This window comes from Aspergillus homomorphus, assembly GCF_003184865.1.
Source record: "Aspergillus homomorphus CBS 101889 unplaced genomic scaffold BO97scaffold_4, whole genome shotgun sequence".
In the NCBI taxonomy this organism is placed as follows: domain Eukaryota; kingdom Fungi; phylum Ascomycota; class Eurotiomycetes; order Eurotiales; family Aspergillaceae; genus Aspergillus; species Aspergillus homomorphus.
In genome coordinates, this window is record NW_020291890.1 from 1,000,906 (window position 1) to 1,015,551 (window position 14,646).

General features: G+C 49.4%; 4 protein-coding genes across 4 annotated transcripts; 2 read left to right on the forward strand and 2 right to left on the reverse strand.

The window, feature by feature from the left end:
- Positions 1-1,341: 1,341 nt before the first annotated feature.
- On the reverse strand, positions 1,342-2,689 carry BO97DRAFT_459120 (ubiquitin family protein; the record flags this gene model as incomplete). Its single annotated transcript, XM_025699268.1, has 3 exons — positions 1,342-2,312; positions 2,387-2,602; positions 2,668-2,689. 3 exons carry the CDS (start codon positions 2,687-2,689, stop codon positions 1,633-1,635), a joined length of 918 nt encoding a protein of 305 aa, XP_025555230.1. The 3' UTR covers positions 1,342-1,632.
- A 255-nt stretch (positions 2,690-2,944) lies between these two features.
- BO97DRAFT_180959 (uncharacterized protein) lies at positions 2,945-3,835 on the forward strand. Its single transcript, XM_025690390.1, has one exon. The coding sequence runs from the start codon at positions 3,283-3,285 to the stop codon at positions 3,766-3,768; it is 486 nt and encodes a 161-aa protein (XP_025555231.1). The 5' UTR covers positions 2,945-3,282; the 3' UTR covers positions 3,769-3,835.
- Positions 3,836-5,756: 1,921 nt separating this feature from the next.
- On the forward strand, positions 5,757-6,673 carry BO97DRAFT_336902 (C2H2-type zinc finger protein; the record flags this gene model as incomplete). Its single annotated transcript, XM_025691472.1, has 2 exons — positions 5,757-6,095; positions 6,170-6,673. 2 exons carry the CDS (start codon positions 5,757-5,759, stop codon positions 6,671-6,673), a joined length of 843 nt encoding a protein of 280 aa, XP_025555232.1.
- A 1,660-nt stretch (positions 6,674-8,333) lies between these two features.
- On the reverse strand, positions 8,334-9,454 carry BO97DRAFT_403237 (uncharacterized protein). The gene has a single exon (XM_025694691.1). It carries the CDS (start codon positions 8,998-9,000, stop codon positions 8,665-8,667), a length of 336 nt encoding a protein of 111 aa, XP_025555233.1. The 5' UTR covers positions 9,001-9,454; the 3' UTR covers positions 8,334-8,664.
- Positions 9,455-14,646: the final 5,192 nt, after the last annotated feature.

A 14,646-nucleotide genomic window follows, 5' to 3' on the forward strand; every position in this document is an offset into this window, starting at 1 on the left:
TACACCCAACGAGAGGCAGCTACTAAAGAATGGCAGTGCCGCAAAATCAAGTGCGTATATCTCCCCTGCTTGAGGGGTTCACTGCCTAAGGACGCACCCACGGTTGTATGCAAACGAAACGCGCCAAGCAGTTTGGGGTGTTGGCTCTGATTCCTTTCAGACGCAACATCTGCGATACACAGTGCTTCTTGATACTAGTATCTGTTTTGACCTTTGCTACCTGAAAACAAAGCCAACAGCAATGTTCTTGTATTTAATGCCGCTTCGAACCGATGAGCCGATAGAAGGAAGCCACGGTCGATGTTGGTGAAGAGACCAGCTGCTTTGTTTGTGGCTATCAGCCTTTTCGATTGATAACATTTCTGCTCAACGCCCAGATGAACTGTATGGATTGTAGACGTTTGTACCGAGTTACGATTACTCTCTAGGTGCTTGAATGCCATGGCAGAACCACCTTACGGGGAAGCACGGTTAGTTGCCAGAGGCCTCGGTGACTGAGATGGGCCTGGATTGTCGATTCTGCAACAAGCATCACGGACTCCAAGTCGAGTATGAACAGCACGGGACAGACTCCACAACTTTGCCAGAGATAGAGCTCTTTTGGCGTTCTCCAGCTTGGCTGTGAGTTCCTGGATTAGGGTCTGCTGTTCCCCATCGACATCTTATCCTGGCGTTGTTCGTTACTGACGTTGGATTAAGGGTCGTATTTTATACCTCAACCTCCTCGTCATGTCCAAGGCTGGCGACAAGATCAGTGGAAATCAACTCCCGACAACCAACACGGCATGGAGGAGGAAGTTGTGCCAGGGGACTTCGCCAGGTTCTGATGTCGCAGCCGGATCGAAGAACAGAGTACGAAAGATCTCTCCACTCTCGTACTGGGCTTCGTCATCGTATCCATTTTCTCCTGCACCGACGGGTCCTCGATGTCCTATTCAATTCGCGTTGAGATCTTCATCCATATGGAGTGCCATGGGCGAGGCTGTTGCTATCTGTTGTTTTCCATTATTGGTTCTTGACTTCCTACGTACAGGACAAGACATCAGATAGAATCTAGAATTTACCGATACGACTTATGTCCTTGTAATAATGGAAGATCTAAAATTTCCCCCGCTATACCTACAAGCAACAGATAGAACCACTGAGAAGTCCAATGAAACGCCCCAGCCTGCGACCGGGACCCAGCTTGACATCTTTACCCACAGAATCTGTAATAGAATTATGCTAGCTAGGATCTGTTGTCTCTTTGATACAGATGGAGACTCGAACTTCTGTCTGTTCCAAGCCTAAAGCCCAGCACAACCCCAGGGAGAACCTGTTGTTTGTGGCTAGTGTGGCCCACGCAATCATACGTCCGGCTTAGCCATCAAATTAATCATGTTGTCATAAACGCCAGCAAAAACCTTCCCAACGCCATGCAGCTCAGTTAACCTTTAAATCCGAATTTACTCATCCTGGAAGTCGTCCTAGATTTTCTCCTCCCCCAACGGGTTATTGATGTCCTGTTCAGTTCGCGTTGACATCTTCATCCATATGAAGCGCATCATGGGCGAAATTGTTGCTACCTGTTGTTTCCTCTCACAATCTTGGTTGGCGACTACCTAGGTAGAATGCATCAGATGGAATCAAGAATCAGTTTCCACCACGGAGGCGAAGAACCAGATGCAGCGTGCTCTCCTTCTGAATGTTGTAATCAGAGAGCGTACGTCCATCTTCAAGCTGCTTACCAGCGAAGATTAGACGCTGCTGGTCCGGCGGGATGCCCTCCTTGTCTTGAATCTTGGACTTAACGTTGTCGATTGTGTCTGAGGATTCAACTTCCAATGTGATCGTCTTGCCTGTCAGGGTCTTGACAAAAATCTGCATACCACCACGGAGACGGAGAACCAAGTGCAACGTAGATTCCTTTTGAATGTTGTAATCCGAGAGGGTCCGGCCATCTTCCAATTGCTTTCCTGCGAAAATGAGACGTTGCTGGTCAGGTGGAATGCCCTCCTTGTCTTGAATTTTGCTCTTCACATTGTCGATGGTGTCTGATGACTCGACTTCCAAAGTGATGGTCTTTCCAGTGAGAGTCTTGACAAAGATCTGCATACCACCACGTAGACGCAGGACCAAGTGGAGAGTGGATTCCTTCTGGATGTTGTAGTCGGAAAGGGTACGGCCGTCCTCAAGCTGCTTGCCAGCAAAGATCAGGCGCTGCTGATCGGGAGGAATGCCCTCCTTGTCCTGGATCTTGGACTTGACATTATCGATAGTATCGCTCGACTCAACCTCGAGGGTGATGGTCTTGCCAGTGAGGGTCTTGACGACTACGATGGGGTTAGTGTATGCTCCAGTCGATGTGGCCACCGAAGTGGCAAATCAGCCTGAAAGGTGAACTTACAAATCTGCATACCACCACGAAGGCGAAGCACGAGGTGAAGGGTAGACTCCTTTTGAATGTTGTAGTCGGAAAGAGTGCGGCCGTCCTCAAGTTGTTTGCCGGCGAAGATCAAGCGCTGCTGATCGGGGGGGATGCCCTCCTTGTCTTGAATCTTGGACTTGACGTTATCGATCGTGTCGCTCGACTCGACCTCGAGGGTGATAGTCTTGCCGGTCACTAGTAAAAGATGTGGCGTTAGAACTTGGCCTCAAGGTAGGACTAGTTGAAGGAATGATACTCACATGTCTTGACGAAGATCTGCATGATGAAAGACGTGTAGGAGGCTGCAGTAAACGGTGTAGAAGGATATGAGGTGGTATGGGAGGTGTGTGAGCAAGAAGACAGATGGATCTGCGGGATGACAGATGGGTATGGATGAAAGAAGGAGGAAGAGAGCGAAAGCAGGATAAGGAGGCTTAAGTAGTCAGGCGAGGAGGGAAGAGATGAGGGGAGGCGGTCGGCGGCGGCGGCGGCGGAGGCGGAGGCGAAGCGCCTTAGTCAGAGTCGAGCAAGTGAATAATAGTTAACAAAAGGCAACCACCTGGCAGGGCCGGATAACGTGATGCAAGGGAAGGGGGTGGAAGGAAGGATTCACTTAATTAGGCAGTGAAAGAAAGAAAGAAGGTCCGTGTTAGTCCGACTCGACTCAGGCAGCGCCCCCACCGGGCACCTAGTAACTCCTAGCCCATTCTCTCACCATGGACTAAGTGAGTGAATGAATGGCTGCCGTCTTCATGCCGTGTTCATGCGTCATTTGGCTCCTCCAATCTACTTGACTTACGGGCGCGCTTAGAGGGAATCTACTAGAACCCTCAGGCTAGCTATGTGTAACCATTGGGTGAGTCCTGACTCACCCAATGCTTGACCAGGGGGTTATCTGTCTCCTGAACGCAACCATGCGAGTCTGTTGGTTGACCAAATCTCTGACTGGGTTCAGCCGACGATTATTCACCCTGCTCAGCCACACCTGCCATTCCATGAGGGAAGGAAAAAGAAGAATCATGGATGCATGCCTGCTGGTATCAGTTCTGGCGGCAGTGAAACGGTCTGGGCAACGCCTATCCGTACCCGCCACTGACGCCACCATTCGGCATCTCACCCCGGATACACATGAGTCCCGTCTCTTCGTTCGTGTTCCTCTTTCTGCTCCGGTGGGTAAGATACGATGCTATCTATTCTACCACATTCGTACAAGATGCTGCTATGTGGGATCGTTGACCTCTCCATTGCAAGAGTCCAGAAACTTGGATCGAAGCTGGACAGTCTGGCGATTGATAGCGGCGATGACGTGTAGGGAACTCCTTATCGGGGCTCAGCTGCTATCGGGGCTAGAAGCGGAATAGCGGAGAGACTACTTACGGAGTACCTAGCGTTAAAGAGGGTCAGGTGATCGACGTATCCGGAACACCCCCGCTTTCTCATGGCCGGCTACACCTTGGGGTAATCCTCGCCATCTCACCTGCTACCGAGAGGGAGAAAGCTATCATGACTAGGTCTAAGCATATGCATGTTTAGCAACTCCTATTCTCCATTGTTGCTTGCATTTCCAATAGTATTTATTATAGCCATCGAATCCATCAATTTTCCTCACCACTGAGGACCCCAGACCCCGTGCCAATGGCTAATTGCTCCCTCGGAACCGAGCCCCCGTCCTCTAATCGCATCTCCCGACTCAGAAGGTTCTCCTAGTCGATTAGCTCGTTTTTGGGGCAACGACTGACCCAATTTGAGCCCCGTTGAGAGACCCAAATCTGGCATCGACCTACGCGTGATTCTCAATCGAACTAGAGCTACGCCATTCTATCAGTCCTAGGCATTACGATCTTTACGTAATCGAGCATAGTCAACTAACTTCTCTTCGAGGCTTGAACGTGAGCCTAGAATCATTCCCGTGCCGACCTAGAAAGCCAATAGTTAAGCCACATGCTGACTCTCAACAATTTTATGGCTAAATACATGTCCATAGGACTCGTCTTCAATGATACTAGCTTATCGAATTGGCCCAGTCAGTATACCTTCCTCGTTGTCGTGTTGGATAAGCATAGCGGTGGAATATGTCCTCATACTCAAGTGTCGCCGCAAACCTCAATCGCAGTAAAACGAACACCTGAACAGACAGAACGAAGGATGCACCGGACATAGCTCAGACCGATCCATAAGTCTGGTCGGACTGCGAAGGCTGACGCGCTATCATGGAGCTAGACTCGATTTTGTAACCGGAGGGTTAGGGCCGAGGTCGACATATGAGATAGCGGATCGATTCAAAGATTAGGAGCTGGAGTTGATCAAGACGTAGTTCTATCGCAATCGCGGTGCTCTATAGCAAGCAGAGGCTTAGAGAAGTCGGCAACAATTGCTCGACTTAGCCAAACGACTCAAATGGCCCTGGAAAACCGAGAAGTGAAGCTGTTTGTTGGATAGTATGTCATGTCAGGGTAAGTAACTGCTGCAGCAATAAGTACCGAGTTGAGTGTTTCTGTTATACATCCAACCCCTCATTCATTGAAGAAGCTCAGCTTTGAATCTGGCGCGCTCGCGTCACAACAATATGAAGTATCTGAGCATCTGTTCTAGTGAGATTCAGCTCAAGGCGCGTTTGCCCACGGCTACAGATATCAGGGCTCAGGGGCTGGAGACAGCCAACGCGAGTTCTTGAAGAACAAGCCTACCAAGCAACTTGAGTGCTATCATGCGAATTTGAAGCGTCGAGAGTGACATACCTCTGAAAATCGAACAGTAACAGCACTGTAGCTTAGCCATTCTAGAAACCCTTATATTAGCCCATGCCTTTGGACGCTTCTCTGACATTCCTCATGATCTAGATCATTATTCACTATCGGCGCAGACACTAGAGGCCAGCTAAGTTGGGATAGAATCTCTGGCTGCGGTGGCTCTTGAAGTGAATGTCCTTCCAATTTGTTTGTTTGCGTTTGCGACCACCTTCTCCAAACAAACATGATGACCACCCTTTCCTCAAACATACACTGTCAAACACTACCTACTCGGCTTCACCGCAAGGGAAGAAGTTCTTGTCTTCGCTTCCTCTGATCTTTGCAGGTGCTTCGTGTTCACTATTGGCATCTATTTCTGAGTCCAGTTACGATCCTCGAGGCTTTCTCCTACGTAAACGAAATACTTCCTCACAGTGTGACAGGCTCAGAGCCTCTCACAGTCAATAGGCCCCCACATGTTCGAATGCGAAACATGCACTCGCCGATTCGCGTCGCGGCAAGCATGCTACCAGCACATGGATGCCCAAGACCACTGGGAGACATTTGAATGTGAGACCTGCGATGAAGTGTTTCGTACAGAAGAAGAGGCAGAGGACCACATGCAGGAGTACGATCACTACGCGTACGACTATCCGTGCGAAACCTGCGACGAAGTATTTCACACAGATGACGATGCCGAAGCGCATATGTACGAATACGGCCACTGGGGTCCCACAGTCCCATGCGAAACCTGCGAGAGGACGTTTTACAGTTCCCAGGCGGCCAATCAACACATGGACGCTCTCCAACACTGGGCCCCCCGGTTTGAATGCGAGACGTGCAATGCCAGGTTCCACACACAGGGCGCGGCGAATCAGCATATGGCTGCAAAGGCACACTTCAAGAACTACTGTTCCACCTGCAAGATCAGGTTTGAGAACGAGAATAACTTGCGGATGGTAATAAAGGCACCTTTATATTTTTGGATGGTGATGATGATGACCGAGACTAACTGCCTCTCTCTCTATCCTAGCACCTGAATTCGAAGAAGCACCGTGGCCGCAACGTGCTTTGCCCCTTCTGCAAGGACGCGTATACTACAGCCAGTGGGCTGGCTCATCACCTCGAGACCGGCTCCTGCGCTCGTGCTCCGCACCTCAACCGCGAATCCATACACAAAATTGTCCGCCGTCTCGATACACAAGGCACCATCACCAACAAGTTGCTAGAGTGGCACGACAGCGACTCTGGTGAATACCTGGCCTCCTCAAACGCCTACAATGGCAGCGCTTGGGAGTGCTATATATGCCATAAACCCTTCAGCAATGTTTCGTCGCTCAACCAGCATCTGAACTCGCCTACACACAAGCAGAGGATCTACCATTGCCCCAATGTGAGAAAGTGTAAAAAGCAGTTCCCCATTCTGGCCGCTTTGTTTAATCACTTAGAAAGCGAGTCCTGTTCCTATATGAGGTTCGAAAAAGTCCAGAAGCATGCTCAAGACCTCTTCACGGGCCGAAAGCTGATGGGCTTTTAAGCAATCTTTTCGAATATGGCGGGTCAACTGATAGTCATATTATGAGGCAGAGCTGAGCGGTGGAAGAGGAGTATGACGAATTCATGTGTGGGTGTTTTATTCGCGAATTTCAGATTTGTGTACCGTTTGTGCTGGGATGTATGTTCAATATCCCCAGCTGTCGTGTATCGCCGGTCATTATTCAGTCTGCATGGCGAAGAATGGATCCTTAACCTCGTAGAGCTCATACCCAGAGAGCAAGGGACATAGATTGCAGGAGATTGCAGTATCAGTAGTATCCAGCCGGGTTATACATTCAGATAGACAGAAGCCAGAGCACTGTAACAACGAGATCAAAGCCAATTTTCGCTCCGTGGACTTCAACAACCCCCTTAAAAACAAAGCTCGCTGCTGAGTCTACTCTCCCAAACAAGACCTCGTGACTTCAGAGCAGCCGTGCTACCATCGATTTCTTATAGATACGCAACACTGTCCTCTATCAGCTTAATGTCACCCACGTTTGACCCAACACAAGCCAGACGCTTCTCTCTTTCTTTCACAAGCCTGAAGCCTTCCTTCAACAACCATCTTCAGGTGCTGAACCGTCCAACGCCCAACATAGCGCTCTCAGCACCATGGAAAACCCCTCGATTCACCCGAGGGTGACACGCAGCGACCCCTTCTTGCAGACGAAACATCGAAAATTCCATACCCACATTTGACAAACTAGCCCCTCTCACTCACAAATATCTACCTAGCCTTTCAAGACAATGCCTAATTGTGACCATTTCCGTCTGAATCTGCCCTACCCTTCTCGAATACAATCTCCAAGGTCATTACTACTACCCTTTCCCAAGATGATATCTGAGAGAGGGCACTGAAAGAGTACCGAAGTGACGTTAGGAAGAATTTAGCTCTCGATCACATTGAGGACAAGAAGACCAAACAGCCCTGAAAGATGGGATCATTGGTAGATAAGAGACGCCCTTTATCATGATTCCACGGAAGAAGGCGGTTAAAGTGCATGTGTTGTGCAGCCATGAAGCAGATACATACATACTTCCAGCCCAGCGCTAACCCTCGATGAGAAAGGGCTGCTACGTCTTGCAATCACCGTGCGTGAGTGAGAAGGGGGAAAGGGAGTCGTGCTATCTGTGGTCAGTTGCTTCAGGGGAGGCGTTGGATGAATGTGCTGTCTAGGTCTCTGGAAAGTCTGTGCTCCATACTAGACGAAAAAGACAGCATTTTCGTGAGAGTAGGAAGTGATTCGAGGATGTTTGCTGGGCACCTGATAGATCGGAGTTGTCGGTTGTATCAGGCAAATGGGTTAGGGGTGTTTCCCAAGGCTGACTACCTATTCTATGAATTGTAAGATTTGTGCTTCGTTGAAGGTGAAGGCGGTTGGGTAATAATGGCTCTTTCGAGAAGGGTTTATTGTCTAGAGGACTCTTAGTCGCTTTTTCTAGCTCAGGGCTGCGTTGATACTCTTCCAACGGGCAAGATATCTATGCTGCAGTGGAGTGAGACTTGGAACAAAATGCTCGGGTTTTGCGCTGCAACTTTTCCTGTCGAGGTTACTGCCGCGGTGAATATCTGCTTGAGTATGAATCTCGATGTGCCTGAGTAGGGTGCAATAGTTCAAGTACGGACACTGCAGTTCAATGCTCCATGCTTTGAGCACGGCGGATAATCCTAGCGGTCTGGCACTAAGCTTATTCCTGGAGTCACTGACACTTAAGCGCGCGTCGGTGCGAATCCAGGTACAACACTGCCCTGTCTAATGATTGAACAGACAATTTGCAAGCGAAACCCGATATCACGAGCTGGGTTGGTAGAGAGAGACCTTTCTACAACTGTCCCTCCCGGACGACGGCGCAATCCCTTCGGATATCGTGACCAAATATCTACAAAAAAGTTACCGTACGCCACAAACCGCAAACAAACAAGCCCGGATCCATAATTGATCATCCGAAAATCTGGTACAATAGATCGGAGGGGGAGCCTTAAGTTCATCAGATCGGATCGATGTCGGATCCAGCGCCCTCCCGGAGGAAGATGGGGGAGCGACGGGCCCAAGTCAGTGCGCGTCTTTCCCTCTGGGTCCAAGGCGAAGTGGGATTGAGCGCTTGATGATAGATAAGAGAAAACAGTAAAATCTCGGCAGTTGGAGCTGCAACTTTGCCTCTCCGCAAAAGGGGGAGGGGGAGCAAGTGAAGTTTCAGATCGAGCGAAGGGTCGAAGAATCGAAGTACTAGCAGGTCCACCGGCTGCTGCGCGGGCACTGGCATCCAATTCAGCTCGGTTCCACGGAGAATCATGCCAGCGAATAGCAGTTGGAGGATTCCCATGGCGCAGGGAAAAGAGCCTATCTAGCTCTCGAGACTACTCCGTTATCTGCTTACTTGTCATTTGCCTCTCCTTCAGTCGAGTAAGCTACAGTTCTTAGTAACTTGTTGCTCACATCCTCATTGCGCTTTAACTGGAGGGAAGGGATGGGGATCCCTTTTCCACCTCCCCTCCTCTTCGCTCCTTTCTTCAGTCCGTTGGGTCCGGTGAATCAATAATGGATTGACTGTGAATCCGACCGACACCTTGGACTGGACTATAAGCGATAGTCTCGCGCCCCTCTCTATTCTCCTCTCCCCCTCTCCCGTGACCTGTCCGAATGTGTAGTTTTTGTATGTTATCCCCCTCCCCGTCCTGATGATGGACGTGCGTGCTTGCGGCGCATTCAAGCGAAAAAGAAGCAAGCATAAAGGAACACACAGGCGTGCGTCAGACCATATGCATTCGACAGTATGGTCTGAGCCTGTCATAATCAGGTACTTACAGGGAGAGGCCTTTCACCCTTGTCGTATCTATCTATATGGCATTGCATTATTGCCGACTGTCCAGGATTCTGTACCATGTAGGTTGAGGTCCAGATTTAAATCTGGGACTACAAACTAGCAAAGTAGCAATCAGAATTAGGGGTAGTAGTAAAGCGGGCATCGCGTGGTCCCGAACCAATTGAACATCCAGGTAAAGGAGAGGTTTTTTTTTTTAAAAAACCGCTGCTTTTCTGTTTGGACTCTTGCACCAAGTAGTGGAGAGTTGTCAGCGGTGGTGGTGGTGGTGGTGGTACGGAGGACCGGGGACCACATCAAGTCTACAATTCTTAGGTCATGCCCCGAACTAGCCTATCCAGCGTCAAATCTCACTGATGAGTGACTGACTGACGGTAGTCCTTCCGACGGTACGACGTCGGGTCAGACAAGGTTCCATTCTTCCTGCAGGCTGATGTCATGGCTCGTGGGGTGAAAGGGCTAGTGATACGATACTGATCACACGCTGGGCGGAAGACCATCTACGTTGATCGGGGTATTCGGGAGAAGGGGTGTCAAAGCTCAGCTGGGATACTACTCGTAAGTAGAAAGAGAGGGGTCGGAGGGGTCAAGGTCGATAGTAATGTGCTTAGGAATAATTACTCGCTGCGATGATTTAGGGAGATCATGCACCAGAATAAAATGGTTGCCGTGATCAGCGCGGATGGGCGCTCTGTTCCCCCTGATGAACATGACCTAGCATATCAATCAGCGAAGTGAGCGTTCGTGACCTGAGACAAATGGTTGATCCACCCGAAAATTGGTTAGATGCCTTCGAAAACAAAAACAGTCTGCATTGTACGGTGTAGTTAGTGAAATACAGTACTGCCGATAGTGAACTGAAGCTTGAGAACTTCCTAATTGAATTCTGTGATTGACGGCGAGAATCGGCCGGAGCGAGAAAAGCCACCTGTACTGTATGGGGGGAGGGCACATCTTCCCCGGTAAATTTGGCCCTATTGTGCTGTCAGTGGCGCTGACTCGCGCAACCACAATGAATCCCGACCGGAGGCACATGATTTGAATCAGACATTCAGACAGCTCTCCAGGCTTGCACACTCTTGTACTCTCTTTCTTATCATTCTTCTATGAATTGACCCTATAGAGTTCACCGATAGTAGACTAAGTCAGTCACTAAATTGAAGAATGAAGAGAGTTTGCGCCGGAGGCTGAGCCGGAGATGGGAATGAATGGGAAACGGCTCAAGCTTGGGATGTCTTGGCAAGACCCCGCTAACGTCAGCGGCGGTCATGATTGGCAGTATTTTCTCCCCGCTATGATGTCATTCAGCTTCAGCCTCTTTTGATCATTGGTGTGATTTGCCCGCCAGGCCCCAGTGGGCTTTTCCGTCGCTATTCATGCGCCGGCGTCCTTGTTGTGCTGTAGATTCTGGATCGCTTCATCTTTCTGCAAAAAAAAAAAAAGAGCAGCCAGGGCAACGGCTATGTTCCATGACGACGGCTTACCCTCCACTGATTTCCCCAGCCGTAGATATATAGATAGTCTCACTAAGTTGTGCACCCTTCAATTGGTTTCGTTTCCTAAATTTTCGCAAAGCGAAGATGCGCTCCATCCATTGACTATGCGACGGGCCCCATCATGGCCGCCCTAACACCAAAACCCCCATGTTCAACGGTCTCTATTCTCGTCTAGGACCATTCCCCATCCCCGCAGGCAACGGACGGGCGGAATCATGGAATCGAGTAGGGAAGGATTCCTCGTTTTACCTCCTCTGATGAGCATCAGCTTCCCTGGTGTTTGCACCATTGGTACTAGGCCAACTAACACCGGTCGACCCCTGAAAGCCCGAAGGGGCCCAGAACCCTCCCTTTTTGGGCAATGTCGTGGCAACTCACTGCAAACCTGAACAGGGTCCAAGGTCGGCAAGTCCGCGACAACTGCTGGTGGTGGTGGTGGCTGGAAGTCGGACAATTCTCGTTGACGCGGAACTTCGCAAGCATCATCGTTGTCAACCGAATGGCACTAGATGCATGGGCCGCTGCTATACCCGAGCTTTTCCCAGCCGGACTGTACTCCTTTCCTTGATTTCAAGGCAGAGTTGTATACCTCTTACCTATACAATTGTGTACCAGGGTAGACCTCCGGGGTTCCACGTGCCATCAAGCGAATTGCCTTGATGAAGGTTGCTCTGAGGTTCTAAGAGAGGACTGGGCAGTGGGTGGTGCACATACAGTGGTGGAGATCCGACGCCCATGCCCGAAGGGAAGGGATTTCGAAGATGGACACACCCTACGTCAGTTGTGGCCCTATGATTTCAACGTGCATCACTCCCGGATGGAGATGCGAATCGGGTGTTCCCTCGTTTGACTCTGTTCGCAGAAGCCAGGGAACAATGCATGGTGGGGATAGGTAAGCAAAAGTAAGACAACGGGGGGTTGTCCAGACTCTCTCAGACATGGCATACTCACCATTACTGACCATTACTGAGGCAGCCTGGGCACATAACTCTCTCTCTGTCTCTGTCTCTATCTTCCGAAAGCCGAAAGAGAAGCAATTCGACTGGATCCCTCCGTGACCGTGGACCGTGGGGTCAACGATGATGGAATTGTGCATTCTTGGTTCGGTTAGTCCACCATGGCTGGCTTGATGAATGGACGCCCGCTGTTTGTCCTTCCCTTTTTCGATGCCTTCTCTCGCTTCCCCACATCCATTCCCAACCAATCGCTAGCTTCGATATTTGTGGGATGTTTGACCTAGATATTCTGAGGCTTTTTTTCCCTTCTCCTTCACTCTATGGTGAAGTCTCGGTATTCGGTCTGACTCCGTACACGAGCATTTGTTGCGCCTCCATACAAGATGGAAAGTGATGCGAAAATTTCTTGAGTTGATTGATGATGCGAGTCGTGTAGAGATAGCTTTGACATACTGTCAAAAGCTTCGAGAACAAGCACTGATGGAAGGTATAGACTGGGATGTCATTCAGTGACTCTCGGGATGACGCCAGAGGATCCCGTCATCGGGTGTTTTAAATGCTTGAGTCCCGCTCTTTCTTTCCATCCCCCCTCCTTTCCTCTTGAAGGAGACTCACTGATTTGACTGATCGTCGTCGTCGTCCTTCTGCAATAATAATAATTCTCATCTTTCTTCCCCCACACCATTCATCCCACCTCCCCGAGGGTTTGTAAGCTATCATTATTTTCATATTTGATCGTTCAACTTTGTTCATCTCAATTGAACTGTTTGAACTGTCAGCTTTGCTTCCCTCTGATTGGAGTGATTGACATCAAAACTCCATCTCTGATGTGGCCGTCCTGTATGATGCTTGCTGCAGCCCACTGTGTCGGTGTCCAATAAATTGACCGCTTCGCACGAATATCCATCCTGTCACTTATTTTTTCATCTGAGATTCTGCTCTTTTTTCATTTTTTTTCCCTCTTCCCACTCACTGATCCCCTCCCGAGTCCTTTCCTCCCCCCTTCGGTTCGTCCCATGAGGGCAGATCCACCGTCCCAACCACATTTGCCTCATAATTCTAATCCCTAATTGAATTCATCGAATTCTCTCTCCCCCATTCTATTCTAACGGTGACTAAAATAAGGAACTTACCCGTAAGTCCACTTAGAAACCCAAGGCACTGCGTGCTCTGTGTCTTTTCCTTACCTCGCATCATTTGTGATCTTGTTTCCACAAAAACCCCCCCGGAGTATTTTTCTATTAAGATTTTGACTGTTAATTGCAAATCGTGTTCATCATCGGGGCTAATTCTGCAACCTCTCGAGTTCTCAGATTACACCTGACCACCCTGCAACTGGAAAACAGTAACGGAAAAGAAGAGAAACAAAAGGTGCTTTACCTCCTGTAAGGTACCATACAGTATCAGTTTATTCATTATTTTTTTTATTTGTTTATCGGTTGTCCGCCAACCCAGCCCACTTCTCCCTCCCCTCCTCCCTCTCTGCCCCTCCACTTTTCTGGTTCCTCTTTGACGGCGCGCCTAACCAAACTGTAAAAAAGAGAGAGGAGAAAAAAGAAAGCCAGAAAAAAAAAGTGAACAGAAAAGAAGGGGAAACAGAAATTCATATGCTTCTGTTTGCTCAACCGGTGTCCTCCCCTCAATCTTTCTCTCTTGATCCCTCTCTCGCTCCCTCCCTTCCTCATCTTCCCCTCCTCCCTCCTCGCTAATACAACGTTTCAAGGTCACTTGTCCAAATCGGGAACCTTCCTCTCCCATCGCCTCTTTTGCCTTATCGTCATCATCTCTTCTTCCCCTTCCTCCCTTAATCTATTATAATTTGCTCTTTTACCGTCACAAGTGTTCAGAGCTGGTTGAAATTATTTGATACCCAGGCAGTTGACCTGTTGAAAGAAGGAAATCGGGTTCAAGGTGGGAAAAGTCCCTCGTCATGCTTGTTTGGCAATCGCGATTGTTGTTCTTTGCTTGAAGTCTCGAAATCTGGCCGTCGCCGTCGTCTTTTACCCCTCCCCTCTATCCTTTCCATTACCTTATCCACTGTTCACCTTGCGTGACTCTGTCTCCTCCTGATCCACGCAGCTGTTCTCCCTGCCTGGTCTCCATCGGGATCCATTTAGTGTGTGTGTGTGTTCGGTGGTCGATTGATATCTGCAATCTGCACTGCACCCCTCCTCCCCAATTCTTTTCCCTTCCCTTCATCTTTCCACACGCCACCTTCAACTCAGATCCCAGTCTCACCGTTTCCCTCTGATACCATACCCCAGGTGGCAAAAGCATATCAGGAGTAACACCTACAACCTGCAAACCAACTAGATTCCTTGTCTGTTCCTCTCTTTTCCCTCACGTCCTTGTCGCCTGGCACTTCATTTCACATACTCCTTCCAGATAGTCTACCCCGAAGTGGTGGGCTTTTCCTCTTTCGTCTTGCGTGCACAGCTGTTTCTACAGTGCTGTTTAACCTGGTTCTCTGTTCTCTGTGTGCTACTGGGTTGACCTGCCTGAATCCCCGTCGTAACACCCTCGTGGCGTAGGGTCATATCACCAGGATCGAGTCGCGCTGCTCTTTGCCATTGCTGTTGTTGCTGTAAAACTGTTATGCGAACCGGAAAAAGCGAACACTGACCAGAGAATCATCTACAGATTCGTGCCGTGTAATTTTTCCCAGTATACCGTGTTCGCAGGCTTCCGTTTTGGTC